At 42.9% G+C, this 19,639-nt stretch overlaps 1 protein-coding gene across 4 annotated transcripts in view; it reads left to right on the forward strand.

Moving 5' to 3' along the window:
• Positions 1-19,639, forward strand: part of LOC115087474 (dynactin subunit 1-like) — a 314,922-nt gene that overhangs the window by 91,650 nt on the left and 203,633 nt on the right. For all 4 annotated transcript variants that reach the window (XM_029594711.1, XM_029594702.1, XM_029594721.1 and 1 more), the window contains one exon: positions 14,064-14,261. In XM_029594711.1, coding sequence (XP_029450571.1) covers positions 14,064-14,261 — 198 coding nt within the window. The remainder of the gene's footprint in view (positions 1-14,063; positions 14,262-19,639) is intronic.

The following is a 19,639-nucleotide window of genomic DNA, read 5'->3' on the forward strand; positions in this document are numbered from 1 at the left end:
TTAAGATATTTGACATTCCGGCTGAGCCCACCTCCTTACCATCCCACAGTGTCTTGGATTCGGTCCTGGGAGACGCCATATACTATACCACTAGTCTCAAAAAAGACAGACCTAAAATTTCGAATGCAGAAGTCAAAATTCTATTCTACAACACAACTGCCCCACTCTTCGTTGGTTGTGGAATCCACAATGCAGCGAGCCAAGCGATCTAGACTACATGCGTCATCACCTCCAGGGAAAGACCAACGATTCCTGGATGAATTCGTGAAGAGGGTGTATCAATCGTCTATGCTGTCCTCCAGGATTAGTCAACACCAGTTCTACCTAGTCCAATATCTGTATGAGAATCTACAGACCTTAAAGACAGCTTTACCTGCTCCAGAGACACCGGCCCTCCTTCAACCGATACAAGACCTTGAGGAGGGCATTCATCATCTTCTCCAAACTGTGTACGAGGTGTTTGAATCATCAACTCGTACGTCTGCATCGGCCATTGCCGTCCGTCGAATGGCCTGGCTCCACTCCAGCGCCATTAGAGAAGACTTTCATGAGCGTCTAGCGAACATACCATGCAAGGGCGACAATCTTTTTGGGGACAAATTCCAAGAAACGGTTGCGAGTTTGAAGGACCAGGCAATAGCTGTCCAATCATTAACACATTCCTCATCCTTTGCCACACAATGGAGGTATTACTCAGCTAACCGCAGACAACAATACCAACGATGTCACTATAGGCAATATCAACAGTTTCGTTCTACTCTGTACAACCCACCTCAGAGGACAGCACCACCACCTCTTCAGGCAAGGAGGGGCAGGGCACGACAGCAGAGAACACCGGCACAACAGCCTCAATCGGCAGCCAAACCTGCCTCATCTTTTTAGTGCCGCTGCCATCATCACTACCACTGCACCCTCCGGGGAGAATCACCTTATGCCTTCCATGTTGGGAGACCATAACTACAGACCTATGGGTTCTAGAAATTGTATGACAGGGATATCAACTTCGTTTCTGCACCAAACCCAATTTACCACACCTAATTCCCAATCGAATTCCAGGTCACCAAGAGCAATTAACACAGGAAATTTCATCCCTACTTCAACAACGAGCGATCCAGCAGATTCCTCTACATGCTCGCACAAGGGATTTTATTCACCTTATTTTCTGATTCCCAATTCTGGATCTAAGGGAGCTGAACAAACACCTAATCAAGGAAATGTACAAGATGGTCTCCCTAAATACCATATTACCACTTCTACAACCCAAGGACTGGATGTGTTCAATAGATCTGAAAGATAATTACACACATATCCCTATCCACCACTCTTCGTGGCGGTACCTCTCTTTCCAGTTTCAGGAACGATACTTCCAATACAGAGTACTACCCTTTGACCTCTCATCAGCCCCCAGGGTCTTCAGCAAGTGCATGGAGGTGGTGGTAGCACATCTTCATCAGAAGGGCATCAAAATCTTTCCTTATCTGGACGACTGGCTCATAGTAGCATCGTCGCCGCAGTCCCTCAGGGAATATCTTCACCAAATGTTATACTGCCTACAGTGTTTGGGAATCATGGTAAACTATCAAAAATCCAATATGATACCGGCGCAATCTCTGCAATTTATTGGGGCGCGTCTGGACACCCTCAGCACTAGAACCTTTCTACCAACAGAGCGGAGACTAAAAATGCGACCGCTTTTCTGCTCTATCCAGTTGCTCAAACAACCCTCAGCGCGACAGATACTCATACTCCTGGGTCACATGGCGGCGGCCATTCATACGATTCCGAACACCTGACTCCACATGCGTCAACTACAATGGGGTCTCAAAGGGCAGTGGATCAACACTCGCAAGCCTTAACCACCCGAGTGCAACTGACTCACTCCATGCTGCAAGATATAGCATGGTGGCTACAGTCAAAAACACTCAAGACGGGGGCATTGTTCACGATGCCACCCCACAACATAGTTCTTATCACCGATGCTTCTCGCAAGGGTTGGGGAGCTCATTTGAACCATTTGGAAACACAAGGCCTCTGGTCCCCAGAAGAAAGGAATCTACAAATCAACCTACTCGAGCTCAAAGCGATAAAGAACGCTCTCCAAACATTCCTTCTGCACTTAAGAGGCCGGCGAGTCATGGTCTACACTGACAATCAAGTGGCCATGTACTACATCAACAAACAAGGAGGGTCCGGTTCATGGTCCCTCTGCAAGGAAACCTTACAGATTCTGGAACATGTGTCACATCACTCAATCCATCTACAAGCGACATATCTACTAGGGCCCGTCAACACTCAAGCCGACCATGTGAGTCGTGTAATCTACCCTCACGAGTGGTCACTCAATCAATAAGTGGCAGATACGCTGTTCGAGCAATGGGGACAATCAACGATTGACCTCTTCGCAACAGAACTCAATGCGAAGACCCCTCGTTTTTGTTCAGTCTAGACCAGCACTAGTTGAACATCTCAAGATGCGTTCCTCCTTCCATGGGCAGAACCTCTGATGTATGCATTTCCTCCAATACCCCTCATTACAAGAACGTTGCAAAAGTGCATAAACGATGCAGCACAGTTAATTCTGATAGCACTAGCGTGGCCACGCCAACCGTGGTATACCCACCTCCTGCACCTCTCCATAGTGCAGCCAATAATGCTGCCAGTTCGCAGGGATCTCTTGACACAAGAACAAGGAACATTGCTCCATCCCATGCACAAATCGCTACACTTGACAGCATGGAGATTGAGCGGCTCCTATTGTCGGAACAGGGAATATCCGTCTTTCTATAATTCTCTCCTCAAGAAAACCATCAACATGAAGAAATTATTGCTTCAAATGGAGGAGGTATTCCTCCTGGTGTTCTGTGAAGGGAATACCTCCATTAGACTGTTCACCAGAAATACTGTTGGACTATCGTCACTCCTTATACACTACGGGACTGGCGACTTCTTCGATCAGAGTACATCTTAGCGTGATAGCGGCCTATCACCGACCATATAGAGGACAACCCATCTCTGTCCAACCTTGTATCTCCCGTTTTCTGAAGGAACTAACTCACCTCCGGCCTCCGATTTTCAAGCAGCCGGTACCATGGAATCTCAATGTCATACTGGAACAACTAATGGTAGCCCCCTTTGAACCAAAGGAGGAGGCACACATTAAATATCTTACATGGAAAGTAGTATTTCTCATTGCCTTAACATCCGCACGCAGAGTCAGTGAACTGCAGGCTCTGGTACACTATAGCCCATATATACAATTCTATCGTAACAAGGTGGTACTTCGCACACATCCTTCTTTCCTTCCGAAAGTGGTCAGCCAGTTCCACTTGAACCAATCCATCGAATTACCCACATTCTTTCCCAAGCCTCACCAGAATGATAGAGAGAGACTACTGCACACATTGGACTGCAAACTAGCACTGGCATATTATAAACGAAGAATGCATTCCAAATCAAGAGCCTCTCAATTATTAGTCTCTTTCAACCCGAATGCTCCCAGTTTACCGGTAGCAAAACGGACCATATCTAGCTGGATCATCCAATGCATCCAATTCTGTTACACAAAGCATAACCTAACCTTACCTTCGCAACCTAATGCACATCAAGTGAGGGCAGTATCGGCCTCCGTGGCCCATCTACGACACGTGGCAGCCATAGACATTTGCAAGGTGGCCACCTGGTCATCTGTACATACGTTCACATCTCACTACTGTCTGGATCAACAGACCACTGACGATGCTAAACTCGGACGAGTTCCACCTGAAACTTTCTTTAACTATCCACAAACTTAGATCACGCATGATATCTCACAAAACACCTGTGTGCGTGATTGGGAGCTTAGGACTCCCATGACAGTATGGCTAATTCAGCCCTGCTATCAACGGGAAAAAGCAACTTTGCTTACAGTAAACGGTGTTTCCATAGATAGCAGGATGAATTAGCCATGCTGACCCACCCACCTCCCTGGACAGTCAACGACTTATGTATATACACTACTAAATCACAGACTGAGGAGAGACTGTTTTTCTGCGTGGGAAGGCATGCGCAGCCACATAGAGCAAAGCTCTGTATTCTACTCACATTGTGTAACTACTGCCATGGACAGTTCCCATGACAGCATGGCTAATTCATCCTGCTATCTATGGAAACACCGTTTACGGTAAGCAAACTTGCTTTTCCTCCCCACCCCCAAAGACTTTAATGGCAGACGATTTTTTTTGTTTTGTTTTGAAACTAATACAATAATTTGAGGTCCCCATGAAACAAATAAGCCAAAAAAAATTTATTTTTCTCTGTACATCCCTGGAGCTTAACATCTGCCGTGCAGCAAACCACACAGCCCACCCATCTCCCCCATGGGAGATGGCACTTGGGAAAATTTTATATTACATAAATATTGCCCATTTCTGTCTAATTACTGCAGTACCTCTGATTTCACCCTCACTTTCCTTCTTCTAAGGGTCCTCAATGCCTGTCTGATGCCTTCTTGAAATCTGAATACAGACAAGTGTAAAAATTCTTATTCTGGGTGCTCCAAAAGGTTTAAATAATTTCTACAGCCCCCTTAAATATCTTTTTTCAATTGGGGAATATAATAGTATTACAAAATCCCTGTTTCTTTAAAGTGAAGCAAATAAAATGTTCTTAAAGCATAAGAATATGTTGCTGGGTCAGACCAAAGATCAATCAAGCTCAGAATCTTGTTTCCAATAATAGTCAAGCCAAGTTACAAATACTTGGCAGTATTACTAGGTTCAATTAGATTCCATACTGCTTATTCCAGGGACAAAGAGTGGATTTCCCCAAGTCCACTTTAATGGTGCATGGACTTTTCTTCCAGGAACTCGTCCGAATCTTTTTTTAAACCCAGCCACACTAACAGATTTTACCACGTCTTCCAGCAGCAAATTCCAGAATTTAATTATACGTTGAGAAAAAAATTATTTTCTCCTAGTTGTCTTAAATTTATCACTTAGGAACTTCATTGTATGTCTTCTAGTCTTTATACTTTTTGAAAGCCCAAGGCACACAGATAAACTGATGTCATTGTTTAGATGACATAATGAAAGTTCATCTTTAACACATGATTAGGAAAGAGTCCTCTTAGTGTTAATACTTGATTTCAAGCAACAAATACTATATGAGCAGATCTGTTATGGGCTTTTGTGGCCCCATGAATCATGTTTCTTGTTCATAGGCATTCTGAAACATTTTGGGTTGTTTTCATACATGCTTCCAGAAATGACTATACACATGTTTTAAACATAGCTGCTTGCATTCACAGTAGATGAGCAATTTTCACATTAGTTGCTCCATGACTGTTTTTTTAATCCATGTATTGATTACTTGCTTCTTCAGTAATAGATATTGTATTGAATGCATATGAACAGTTTTTAAATTGTCCAATACTAATTGTGAACACACAGAAACTAGTTTACATTAAATCCTCACATAGTTTCACACTGCGAATAGAGCAGGGTATGAAGCCAGGTTAACTAATGCAGTATTGAATACAGTAGTTAACTAATTTAGAAATATTTTTATTGAAGTTGGATTCTGCCCCCCCCCTCCAGGTCTCCCCCAAAAATGTTAGTTTCCAAATATCTGGTTTCTTGTATTGCTCACTAATGGGACAAAACTTCTTGCATGCCTGTGTCTAAATTAGAGCTCCACCAGAAGCCCATCTAATCTGCTCAATGTGCTTCCTTTTGCAGTGCCATAGACCACAGTTGGACTTTGCATTTCCCTTTACAGTTAAAGATCACATGTGCCTGTCCCATGTGTTCTTGAATGCCTCTGCTGGAAGGTCATCCCTTGCATCCATTTTACTTTCTGTGAAGAAATTTTGCTTTATTCCTTAATTTATGCCATTTAGAATCTCATATGATTTTTTTTCCTGTGAAAAAATGTTTGCTGCTTGTACATTATTTATAACTTTGAGGTATTTGAATGTCTATTTTATCCTCTGTCTTCCTCTGTTCTAGGATATACATAGTCTTTGTATCTAGTCTCATATGACTTTGGGTGCAGACACTGCACTATTTTGATAGCCCTTATCTAGACTGCCTGCACTCTGTTTATATCCTTTCAGAGGTATAACCTCCAGAATTGAATATATAATACTCCAGAGGTTTCACCAGTGACCTGTACAGAGACATTTTATTTATTTATTTTTAAAAAAAATTTCTATACAGTCGTTAAGTTAAATACCATCACAACGGTTTACAGAAGGGCACGATAAAGAGAAATATGGGTAGTATAGATTACAAATTACTCGTGTTCCATCATAGTACGGTAACAATTTAAAATACTGGTTATGTCTCTTCCTATACACACACTAATATTCCTCAGACTCCAAATGTCTTTTGGTTTTATTCTCTAACTTTACATAAATATTTTGCATAATGTTCACATACTTTATATGGATATGTAAGGTGCAATTTATAACATGATCAGATTTCTGTGTATCTCTGGATATAGTGACATTTTTAAACCATAAGAACATAAGAAATTGCCATGCTGGGTCAGACCAAGGGTCCATCAAGCCCAGCATCCTGTTTCCAACAGAGGCCAAACCAGGCCACAAGAACCTGGCAATTACCCAAACACTAAGAAAATCCCATGCTACTGATGCAATTAATAGCAGTGGCTATTCCCTAAGTAAACTTGATTAATAGCCGTTAATGGACTTCTCCTCCAAGAACTTATCCAAACCTTTTTTGAACCCAGCTACACTAACTGCACTAACCACGTCCTCTAGCAACAATTCCAGAGCTTTATTGTGCGCTGAGTGAAAAAGAATTTTCTCCGATTAGTCTTAAATGTGTTACTTGCTATCTTCAAGGAATGCCCCCAGTCCTTCTATTATTCGAAAGTGTAAATAACCGAGTCACATCTACTTGTTCAAGACCTCTCATGATCTTAAAGACTTCTATCATATCCCCCCTCAGCCGTCTCTTCTCCAAGCTGAACAGCCCTAATCTCTTCAGCCTTTCCTCATAGGGGAGCTGTTCCATTCTCTTTATCATTTTGGTTGCCCTTCTCTGTACCTTCTCCATCGCAACTATATCTTTTTTTGAGATGCGGCGACCAGAATTATACACAGTATTCAAGGTGCGGTCTCACCATGGAGCGATATAGAGGTATTATGACATTTTCCATTTTATTAACCATTCCCTTCCTAATAATTCCTAACATTCTGTTTGCTTTTTTGACTGCTGCAGCACACTGAGCCGACAATTTTAAAGTATTATCCACTATGATGACTAGATCATTTTCCTGGGTGGTAGTTCCTAATATGGAACCTAACATTGTGTAACTATAGCAAGGGTTATTTTTCCCTATATGCAACACCTTGCACTTGTCCACATTAAATTTCATCTGCCATTTGGATGCCCAATCTTCCAGTCTTGCAAGGTCCTCCTGTAATGTATCACAATCCGCTTGTGATTTAACTACTCTGAATAATTTTGTATCATCCGCAAATTTGATAACCTCACTCGTCGTATTCCTTTCCAGATCAGTTATATATATTGAAAAGCACTGGTCCAAGTACAGATCCCTGAGGCACTCCACTGTTTACCCTTTTCCACTGAGAAAATTGACCATTTAATCCTACTCTCTGTTTCCTGTCTTTTAACCAGTTTGTTATCCACGAAAGGACATCGCCTCCTATCCTATGACTTTTTAGTTTTCTTAGAAGCCTCTCATGAGGGACTTTGTCAAACACCTTCTGAAAATCCAAATACACTACATCTACCGGTTCACCTTTATCCACATGTTTAATAACCCCTTCAAAAAAACGAAGCAGATTTGTTAGGCAAGACTTCCCTTGGGTAAATCCATGTTGACTGTTTTCCATTAAACCATGTCTTTCTATATGCTCTATGATTTTGATCTTTAGAATAGTTTCCACTATTTTTCCCGGCACTGAAGTCAGACTCACTGGTCTATAGTTATCTGGATCGCCCCTGGTGCCTTTTTTAGATATTGGGGTTACATTGGCCATCCTCCAGACTTCAGGTATAATGGATGATTTTAATAATAGGTTACAAATTTTAACTAATAGATCAGAAATTTTATTTTTTAGTTCCTTCAGTACCCTAGGATGCATACCATCCAGTCCAGGTGATTTGCTACTCTTTAGTTTGTCAATCTGGCCTACTACATCTTCCAGGTTCACAGTGATTTCGTTCAGTTCATGTGACTCATCATCCCTGAAAACCATCTCAGGAACCTGGTATTTCCCCAACATCCTCATTAGTAAACACGGAAGCAAAGAATTCATTTAGTCTTTCTGCAATAGCCTTATCTTCCCTAAGAGCCCCTTTAACCCCTCGGTCATCTAATGGTCCTACTGACTCCCTCACAGGTTTGTTGCTTCTGATATATTTTAAAAAGTTTTTATTATGAGTTTTTGCCTTTATGGCCAACTTCATTTCAAATTCTCTCTTCGCCTATATTGACACTGCATTGTCCCTACTCTTTTAAGGACACTACTGTTTTATAACTTTTTTTTTCCCCACCTTTTAAAAATTGTTCATGTGTTGTGTACACATGATCTCCCAAACCATTCAACCTACAGCAACCAAATTTCCAGAAGTTTATAAAAGCTGGAAACTGAAGTAGTTTTCCCATAATGCTTATGAATCTACTCCCAAAATTGTAGGAATTTTTAAAAGCACTAAAAATACAAAAAAAAGAGAACATAAATAATCACTTTGCCTCAAACAGTGTTTCTTAACTTGCTTAACATAAGTGAACTTCCTTCTAATAAATTAGTTCATAAAATTGGAATTCCTGTTTATTAAGACTAAGCATCTTATTCATGAAAGTTCTTACAAAATCTGTTACTTTAGTTTTCAGATGGGGCTTGTGACCTGAGGGCAGGGCTTGACCCTAGGAGAGGTGAGGAACCCAGAGCAATTCAGTCTCTGCATGACCCCTTCCCAAGATCGAAGAATGAGGAATGCAGTTTGTACTATATCTTCTGGCCTGGCACAGATCTCTATGCATGGGCTACTGCAGTTCTTGCCCCATTGGGGTGCCTGAGCAACAGGAAGTGATGTTAGGACTGTCACCTTGTTAATATCATAAGGAATGGATTAAGCCATCTTGGGTTTACTCTATTGCATGCAGGAATTTGTAGTTCTGATTTTCTTATGTAAATCAGTGAGGTAAAATCAGGACTGGATTAGCCTGTTCCAAGTGACTTGAAGCCAGGTAGGTAACCATAGACGTTAGTTGTTGGGAGTGGGGGACAGAGTGTAGGCGGAAGAATACAACAGCAGCACAGGGCCCCCCTTACAAAGACTGTCCTGCCCCAGGGGTGGTGGTGGGACCAGACTTAAACCAACTTACATGTTTTACAATCATAGTGTGGTAGCAATTTGTGATTTTTTTTCTTAAAGAAAAAAGCATTCATAAGTTTGCTGTGTAATTCTTTTCTTATTTTGTTAACCCTACATGAGCAATATAATAGAATTAACATTTGTGGTCAGAACATTCTTTTGGGTGTATACTATATACCGGAGTATAAATTGGTACAGAGATGAAATATTAATGTAAATCGTGATTAAATATTTAGGGATAGATTTTATAAAAGTACGCGCGTGCGTACTTTTGTTCGCGCACCAGGCACGAACAAAAGTACGCTGGATTTTATAAGATACGCGCGTATCTTATAAAATCCGGGGTCGGCGCGCGCAAGGGGGTGCACATTTGTGCAACCTGCGCGCACCGAGCCCGGCGCGCGCTGCCTGTTCCTCTGAGGCTGCTCCGAAATCGAAGCGGCCTCGGAGGGAACTTTCCTTCCACCTCCCCTCACCTACCCCTCCCCCCCACCTTTGTTGGCAGATTTACGCCTGCCGGAAGCAGGTTTAAATCTGCGCGCGCCATCACCCGACCCGGGGGCTGGTCCGGAGGCCTCTGTCACACCCCCGGGCCGGCGCCACACCCCCAGACACACCCCTTCCCCCGCCCCTTTTACGAAGCCCTGGGATTTACGCGCTGTGTGCGTGCCGGGCGGCCTATGCAAAATAGGCGCGCGAGTGCCCTGCGCGCGTAAATCCGGCCGGATTTACGCGCGCAGGGCTTTTAAAATCCGGCCCTTAGAGTTTAAAATAATAATTTTGCAGTTTTTTTTGTATACATGTTTCTATGAGAGGTTCTCATTGTTACCCCAAATGTCTTTTTGATCCTGCTGTAGTTAAGTGGCTCATGATAGCTATTTTGAGCTTTATCCCATATTTGGCATTTGTATTCACTTCAAGACTTCTGAGATGGATTATGAGAAGTGAAAGCTTGAGAATTTTCACCCCTTCAGAATACCATTCTTAAGCTTGCTAAATGTGAGGGCAGGGGTTAGTGAATATTAAAAAAAAAAAAGTGTAGGGACAAGACTATGGAGAGGGTACAGACAAAGGTAGAATGAGAAGCTGGATGAATTGGGTAAAGATTGAGGAAATTTTTAGGGCAATGATTGAGGGAGTTGAAAAGTCCAAGAAATGTTTTGTCCTATAGTGATTTTTTAGTGTTACTGTTAAGGTCAGAGCGAGAAAAGAGATGCTACTGAGAGGGGAGCATAGTAGCACTGGCACCTCGTGTGAATAAAGCTTGAGTAGTTGCTAGTAAGTTTTTGGTGGAATTCTTGAATGTTAATTACACAATCTTCTAAACAGTCTACCAAGAAAATAAAAATTTCTCACTGTCTTTAGCAATAAGGTCAATCTTAAGTTTCAGAACATTTTGAGAAAACAACAGTTTATAATTTACACCAGTCTGTTTTGCTTGCTGCTGAAGGGCAATTATACATAGGTAACAGCAAAGACCACATTGCAAGGATGTATCCCAACACACTGTATAAGTTTGTCCACTGCAGGATCTTGCTTCTTATCCAAATCCAGCTTTTGTTGTCTTCCTCATTGGTTCGCTACCATTTTGGGTAGATGTGCATATAAGGTCACATACTTAATCTTCCCGTGTCTCCAGAGTGTTAGCAGTTATATATATATTTGTGATATTGTATTGCTTTGTAAAGCAATATACAAAATTGCAAGTTACGACTTAATTGTAGGTGAGGCTGGGAAAAGTGTGCTGAGAGATGGTCACTCTATACATCAATAACCAATACTTTTATAACAGATGGGGAAATTAGGAAGTCTAAAAAATAAGATGGAAGAATTTAGAATGTATAGCACTGAATGAAGAGGTAAATGTAATTGGCATCTCAGAGGCCTAGTGGAAGGAGGTTTACCTTTGGGACACAGTGATACCAGGGTACAAATTATATTGCAATGATAGGATTGATCAAATTGGTGGAGTAGTGGTACTATGTTAGAGGGCATAGAGTCAAATAGGATAAATGTTCTGCAGGAAACAAAATGCTCTGTAGAATCTTTATGGATAGAAATTCCATGCGACAAGGGGGCTAAAATAATAGTGGAAGTGAACTACCATCTACCTGGCTAGAATGAGCAGACAGAAATTGGAATTCTAATAGAAAATAGGGAAGCCAACAAAATTAGCAGCAGAGTAATGGGTAAATGTCACATCAGGACATGCTAAGGAAATAGTTTCTAGATGAAATAAATGACTGCTTCATGGAGCAACTTGTACAAGAATGGACACGAGGAGAGAGTTATGTTAGACCTAGTCCTTAGTGGAAAGTATGATTTGGTGCAAGAGATAATGGTGTTGGGGCTACTTGGCAAAAGTGATCATAACATGATGAAATTTGACTTGATAACTGGAGGGATGACACTAAGAAAATCTACTGCGATAGCATTTAACTTTCAAAAGGGAGACTATGATAAAATGAGAAATGGTTAGGAAAAAGCTGAAAGGAGCAACTGCAAAGGTTAAGAGTCATTGTTTAAAAATATCATCTTGGAAGCCCAGGTCAGATATATTCCATGTATCAAAACAAGGTGGAAGAAAATCCAAACTGCTGACATGGTTAAAAGGTGAGATGAGAGAGGCTATTCTAGTCAAAAGAACATCTTTTCAAAAAAAATGGCAAAGGGATACGAATGAAGGAAATGGCATAAACACTGGCAAGTTAGATGCAAAGCATTGATAAGGAAAGTAAAGACAGAATTTGAAAAGAAGCTTGCTGTGGAAGCAAAAACTCAAAACATTTATGTACATTTGAAGCAAAAAGCCTGCAAGGGAATTAGTTGGATCATTAAATGATCAAGGGGTAAAAAGGGCATGAAGGGAAGACAAAGCCATATCAGAGAGAGTAAATGAATTCTTTGCTTTGCTGTTTGCTGTGGAAGATGTAAGGCAGATTCCCATGTCAGAAGTGATATTGTAAAGTTGAAGCTTCAGAGAAATTGAAATAAATTTCAGTGAACTTGGATAATATAATATGGCAGACTGTCAAAGTAAAGTGTTGCAAATGACCTGAACCAGATATACATCCTAGAATGCTGAAAAAAAAAGAAATTGCAGACCTATTAGTATTCTGTAAACTATCATTAAAATCATCTGCAGTACCTGAAGATTTGAGAGTGGCCTATGTAACTCCAATTTTTAAAAGGGTTCTAGGAGTGATCCAGAATACTACACACTGGTGAGCCTGAGGTCTGTGCCAGGAAAATTGGTTGAAACTATTCTAAAGAACAATTACTGAACATATAGATAGTGACAGTTTAATGGGACAAAGCCAACATGGATTGAGTCAAGGGAAGTTTTGCCTCACTAGTCTGGTATATTTCTGAAGGTGTGAATAAAGGTGAGCCAGTTGATAACACTATATCTGGATTTTCAGAATATGTTTGACAAAGTATCTCATGAGAGACTCTTGAGGAAATTAAAAAGTCATGGGATAGGAGGCAATGTTCTATTGTGGATTGAGTACTGGTTAAAAGAGAACAGAGTATGGCTAAATGGTCAGTTTTCTCAATGGAGAAAAGAGAATAATGGCGTACCCCAGGGATCTGTACTAGGACCACTGCTTTTTAACATTTATAAATGACCTAGAAATATGGGAATGAGTGAGATAATCAAATTTGCAGATACAAAATTATTCAAAGTTCTTAAATTGCAAGAGGACTTTGAGATTGGGCATCCAAATGACAGAAGACATTTAATGTGAACAAGTGCAATGATGTATGTAGGGAAGAACCCAAATTATAGCTACATGATGCAATGTTCCACATTGGCAGTCACCACCCAAGGAAAGGATCAAGGCATCATCATAATATGTTGAAGTACTCTGCTCAGTGTGTCGCAGTGGCCAAGAAAGCAAATAGAATGCTAGGAATTATTAGGAAAGGATTGGAGAATAAAACTGAGAATATCATAATGCCTATGTATTGCTCTATGATGCAACTGCGTCTTGAGTATATTGTGCAATTCTGTTCTCTGCATTTCAAAAAAGTTATAGCAGAATTAGAAAAGGTACAAAGGGTGACCAAAATGATAATGGAGATGGAATGATTTCCCTATGAGGAAAGGCTGAAGAGTTTAGGGCTTTTCAGCTTGGAGAAGAGATGGCTGAGGGAAGATATGATGGATGTCTGTAAAATGAGTGGAGTTAAGTGGAAAACTTAAAAATGAAATTTCAGATCTATTACAAATAGGTTGAAATTATCATAAAAATCATCTCTTGTACCTGAGGAATGGAAGGTGGTCAATGTAACCCTGATATTTAAAAAGGGCTCCAGATGTGATCCGGGAAATTATAGACCAGTGAGCCTGACTTAAGTGCTGGGAAAAATCTGGAAACTATTATAAAGAATGAAATCATAGAAAATATAGATAGACATGGTTTAATGGGACACAGCCAGTATTTATTGAGTAAAATGTTCAGGACTGAGAAAACTACCAGTATTATAGTTTGGAAACTAATGTCCCATTTCAATACTTCTAGGTTTATAACCAATTAAAGATATGACATTTATGGCTTTTATTCATTGGCCTCTCTGATAGAGTTCTGAAGAATGATATGGATGTGAACAATATAGAAGTATTAGTTTCTCTTGAAACTTATAAAGTACTTTTTAATTTTTTTTTCACGCTCTTCCCTCCCCCACTTGTCCTCAATTTTTGTTTTGTAGCCTACCCGGACACCCAACTCAACAGCCTCCAGTGGAACTGCAATAGTTTCCATTTCTGCCTCTGCATCATGTAGTGAAATCAGCAGCAGTGAGCTCAGCACACCTGCTCAGACTCCCCTAGCTGCTCCAGTCATCCAAAGTCCACCATCTAATTTCATCTCACCAGTGGTGCCACTCCCTGTTCCAGTACCCAGTAAGGTAAGGAGCAGATAATGTATCATTTAGTGTAGAATATGTACTGTGGGACTAAGTTTTTTTTGTTTTTTTTTTTGGGGGGGGGAGGGGGTTCTCTCATATTTACTTGGACTTATTTAAAAAGAAAATAATCCCACAAAAAATGAATCTAGGGGTATTGAACATTCCTAATTACTTTTAGGAACTGAGATGTCATGATATCACCATGCTAAACTATTAAAGTACGTAACTATTACCTGATGTCCCAATCTTAAGGGATCATTTACTAAAGGTTTTCTTCCATTTTGTGTCTATGGAAAAATGCTTACTAAATGACTCCCTTAGTGAGACTCCTAGAAAAACTAACAATTCTATATGCTACAGTCTACCTAAGTTTCCTGCATATTGTTATGTATCCTTTTTAAATGGTGATTGTAGCTTTGTGTGCACAGTTCTTAGCCAAATCAACACTTTTTTTTTATTTTTAGGTCTTGCATTAGCTGGTAAAACAATCATTAAAGTTCTCAGTTGACAAGCAGGACTGAATTAGTCATGAGACATGGGTGACATTATCAAACAGCACTGAATGGATCCATCTCTCTCTCTAGCTTAATGAAATTTTACTACTGAGCATACATGGGAGTTCCCATGTGTGCTGCCTCGTGAGTCCCTTGATTCTTTTTTTTTGGTCTAAGCTTCTGCATGGATGTGTACATGCGCTCTATTTTTTTTCCTTCTTACTGCCATCTGAAGTTTTTCTTCAAACTAACTTGTTTTTGATATGTCTTACTGCCTTGGCAACCCCTCAACAGCACTTCATTGTTAATCCCTCAAAAAAGTGACTAATCAAGATATCTGGTTCCAAAAAGGCCACTTCCAGTGGCTTCAAGGACTGTTCGTAGTTGCAAGATGTCAGTCACTGACTGCTACCATATCTGTTACATATGCCTTGGACCCAGTCGTGATTCAGCTAACTATTATGATTATGGTGGGATGTCACAGAGATCCCAGAGGAACTAGGCCTGAAAGATGGAGGAACTTCGTAGACTGATGGAAACTCAGAGCTGTTCTTCTCTGAGTGGGGTCGTCTTGGCTCCCTCTATACTAAGTGGAACCGGAGCTCCTCGGGCTCTGGATTCGCCACAGGTCAGGGGTTGAGCAAGATACGGAAGCATCGAGCACAGAAGCTAGCAAGCTGCTGAGCATGCTCACATCAGTACTGCAGAAGCATCATTTGTCTGAACAGGCAGTGCAGTCGGTGCTGCTGAATCAGAAGCTGATGCTGAAGCAATCATAGTCGTGCACTCTATGCAGAACAGGTATTGGGAGGACCAGAGGGAGACTTCACACTAAACTTCTTCTGTGTTGGTGCCTTTCTCTCTCACCTTTTCTTCCCGGATACCAGATCTTCTAGGGCCCCTCTTCTCTCATCTTCCATGGGCTGTGTTTGGAGATATTGAATCCCATATGCTCCATTGTGCCTTTGGTCTTTATGCAGCTGTCAGTGTAGCTGGCCAAGGAGGGGAGTCTTCTGGAGTCCAGCATATGCTTCTTAAGGGTGAATCTGCTGGTTTCAGAGGAGGATGTGTCTTTCCCAGCTTCACCAGTTCATAGATCAATTGACTGAATTGGTGAAGACTTTCTTTACCTCATTGGTGGCCAGTGACAAGGAGGGTACCCTTTAACCTCTTCTGTTCAGTATGGTCTGAATTGTTCCCTCACTCTATGCCTCAGGAGTTCCCATCAGAGGTCTCAATAGTGGGAATGAGCCCACATCAACTGGGCAAACCATCCGTATCTTCTGAGGAATCTAGCTGGCATCTGAGGATGGAGCATGGGACACCACCATCTGGCGCATGCCCAAAGAGTATTCCCCTCTGAGACGACAGTAATTGGGGGAGGATCCTCAGATCATCTTCATCTGGGTCATGGGTTAGTGCCCTTCACCTCTTGGTTCAAAGGAAGGCTCTTCAGGGATTCACTCTGACCCGTTACCTGATCTGCTGGAGCATTCATCTCCACCAGAAGATGTCTTCTACTCTAAATTTCTGGATAAGCTGAGTAAGGTTATCTGGGTCAATTTTCATAGGGACTGCTATAGATTCTGTAAATGCCTTCTGAACCAGCTGTGATTTTGATCCATCAGATCCTGTGGGATTTGAAAATGAGATTGTAGGAAAACACAGCCTCCTGTCCCCTGATAGCCAGAAAATCGGACCTTCAATATAAAGTTACAGTCCTCTGGGTTTGGGGTATTTCAACCTCCATATCAGTTGGTGATAGTGGACTCCACTTTAAAACTAGCTAAGAAAATCAGAAATTTCTTTTTTAAACACCCCCTGGGTAAGGACCCCAGGTTGTTGGACAATTTTGTGAAGAAAGTCTTCTAAATTTCGATGTATTGTGGCTCATCAGCTGTATATAGTACAATACATACATGACTGCATCAACAAGCTCAAGCCTCTCACAGTCTGTTATGACCGTCGGTCGCAGATGGCTGCGACCACGTCTACTCACGTCTTGTACTGCCCTGCTTCCCTCTCCGGGCCTGCTCACGGCAGGGGCTAGCCTCTACCGCCGCGTATCTCATGGTTCCTTGTGGCAGCCGGGACGCCGCCACCCACGCCGACTCCGGGCCTTCCTAGGCGCGTGTACGCTACCGGGCCCTCTTTTGAAGTTGCTGCGGCGGGAACCTCAGGGGCATCCCTGACTGATGACATCACTGGGTCAGGGTTCTTAAGCACCGCCTTTGTCCCCTGCTAGCCAACTTGGCAACAAGTTCCATTGCTACTCTACTAGCTCCTGTCTCAGACCTGTGGTGACTGTCTCGGACCCTTCTTGGACTCTGGACCCTGGCTCAGGTACCCGCTCTTCGGGGGCCTGTGTGCGCTGTCTCCGGAGACCCGGTCTCCTGACTTTCTCCGCTCCTCGGACTAGCCCTCCGCCTTCCAGGAGTCCTACCCGCCAGCTTCCTGCTCCTCAGAGTTGTCTCTAGGAACGCTCTCACCAATTGGGAGATCTATCTCCGTGCTTCCCTCCTCCTCGGGGCAGTGCCTATGTTCTACTCCAGAGACTGTCTGTGCTTCCCCGCTTCTCGGGACAGTGCCTACGTTCAAACACCGGTGATTGCTGGCACCTCCCCGCTTCTCGGGTTTGTCTACGTCATTACCTGGAGACCCGACTCGGGCTTCCCCGTTCCGCAGGTTAGCCTACATCATCGCATCAGTACCTTCCTTGCTACTCAGCTCCGCCCCTCGGTGTTGCCTCTGCAGTATACTTCCTGCCCTTCCTGCCTCGCACTTCTTGCTCCTCTGGCTTGCCTAATGCCACCCTCTCAGAGATCTCTGCCCAGGTACTGCTCTCCAGCCCAACCTGCTTACTGTGGGGTTCCTCATTGCTGTGTCTCTCACCCCGCTCCTCAGGATCTCCCCACAGATTCTCTCCCAGAGCTCCAGCTGTTCCTGACCTCGCCTCCTGACGGTGTGGACCTGTAGGGCTCCTCCCCACAGGCGGTAACAACTCTCACCTTGTGCCAAGGGTCAACGAAACCCACAAACCATAACACGGTCTCTGTATAGAAAGCAAGAAGTTTATCAGCAGGTCCTCCTGGTTGCAAAGGAGCTTGAGCACCACCTCATCCAGATGGTATATGAATCATTTAGTACCATGGCAAAATCTTCTACATCAGCCGTCAGGGTTTGATGGATGGCCTGATTGAGGGCCAGCAGCCTGGGCAGGATGTGAATGACAAATTGACAGACTTCCCTTATCCTGGAGACCCATTTCTTCAGAGACAAGGTCAGGCCCGAATTAAGGAGCAGCATAGGCCATGTATTTATTGAAAACAATTTATCACACAAATGTTCCATTGTTCATGGTGGAGAACAAAGATAAATGCATAAAAATTGAAAATGTTAAAACATTTGAATAAAAAGCTTACATAAACAAAACATTTCCTATGGGTAGACAGATGGACTCAGGACCAGTGGGTTTATGCTCCCCTGTCAGCAGATGGAGACAGAGCAAGCTGATGTCACAGAATATATAGCCCTGCAGTGACCCCAGCCTCTGTCAATATTCTCACTCTCCAGCAGATGGTGGACTTGCATCTCCCTATGGGGTTTGCTTCACACTTTTTGGAAGGAGAAATTTGAAATTCTAAATTAAGAAAAAGAGAGCCCCGCTCTCCTGTGGTGATACTTAAAGATCCCTCCAGTTGAGAATTCCTGAGGTAATTTCCATGGTCCCTCAGATGTGTTCCTTAGTCTGGTAGCTGGGTTTCCCCTGTGTGGACTTAGCTGCTAGTTCAGCTGAAAGGCAGTGGGTGCAGGAGGCTGAGCACGGCTGTGACGACAGATGCCCTCTCCCCCCTGCATCCAGAGACAGTCTCTGTACTCAACCGGTAAACGCTGAGCTCAGGTAAGGTTTAAAAACAAAAAAAGAGGTGTTTCCTTTGAATTAGAGACAGAGGGGTTTCAGGACCTCCTCTGGTCTCCATGTTTGGCACGCCGTACTGACATTCATTCCCGCTCCCATTGGGATTGGGAAACTGGACAGCCTGGCGGGTTGAGCAGCTTCTGGTAGCTAGGCCCCACACTTAGAATTTTTTGTTGCATGTTGCTTAGTAGGCTGTGGCAGCGTTTTTCGCATGCTCTGCTGCCCTCTACACGCCATCAGTGTACACAGTGCATCGGCTCTGCGCGTTGTGCGCTCATTTTTTGGGGAGCACTTCATGCATACAAATTTTACACTGTCCACATGCTTAGCTTGCCGCATGTTCTTCTAAGTGCTTATTTTTTGTGTGTATTCCCCTTTGAGTGCAAGCAGTTCACAATTACTGCTGCAATGGCACCGGTAAGCAAGAAGCCTAAGCGTCTTCCTATTTGTGTTGTATGTCATATTAGCGCTTCTCGACCTGACCTGGCTTCTAACCTGTCAGCACTGCTCAGATGCTCCGGGAGAGTTGTCTTCCTCGGATTTTGCTAAGCCTGGTTCCTCCCATTCTGATGATGGGGTGGTCATGGCCTTGACTGGAGGGGCGCCAGACCTTGGTTCTCCCATGACTGGCTCCTCCGCAGGTGAGGGCAGTTCTGTGGGACCAGCTCCTGTTCCTTCTGGGTTTGGTATGGACCCAGCTGCTTTTTCTTGGGTGGAATATTTTCAAGGCTTACAAGCTTTTCATCAGGCGCAGTCTTCCACTTCCCTCTTGCCGGTCCGGTCGGACCCTCAGCCGGTGGCTCCTCCCTCTTCCAGTCCTATGCTTAAATGCTGGAGCTCGCATCCGGTCCCTGTGGGGGTGTTCCTGACAGGAATCCGGATGGCACTGATGAGGTTGATCCTGATTCCCTGGAAGATGGGGAAATTCTTCCATGGTTGGAACCATATCTAATTATGTTGCGGTT

The sequence above is a fragment of the Rhinatrema bivittatum genome, chromosome 1 (genome assembly GCF_901001135.1).
Source record: "Rhinatrema bivittatum chromosome 1, aRhiBiv1.1, whole genome shotgun sequence".
In the NCBI taxonomy this organism is placed as follows: Eukaryota; Metazoa; Chordata; class Amphibia; order Gymnophiona; family Rhinatrematidae; genus Rhinatrema; species Rhinatrema bivittatum.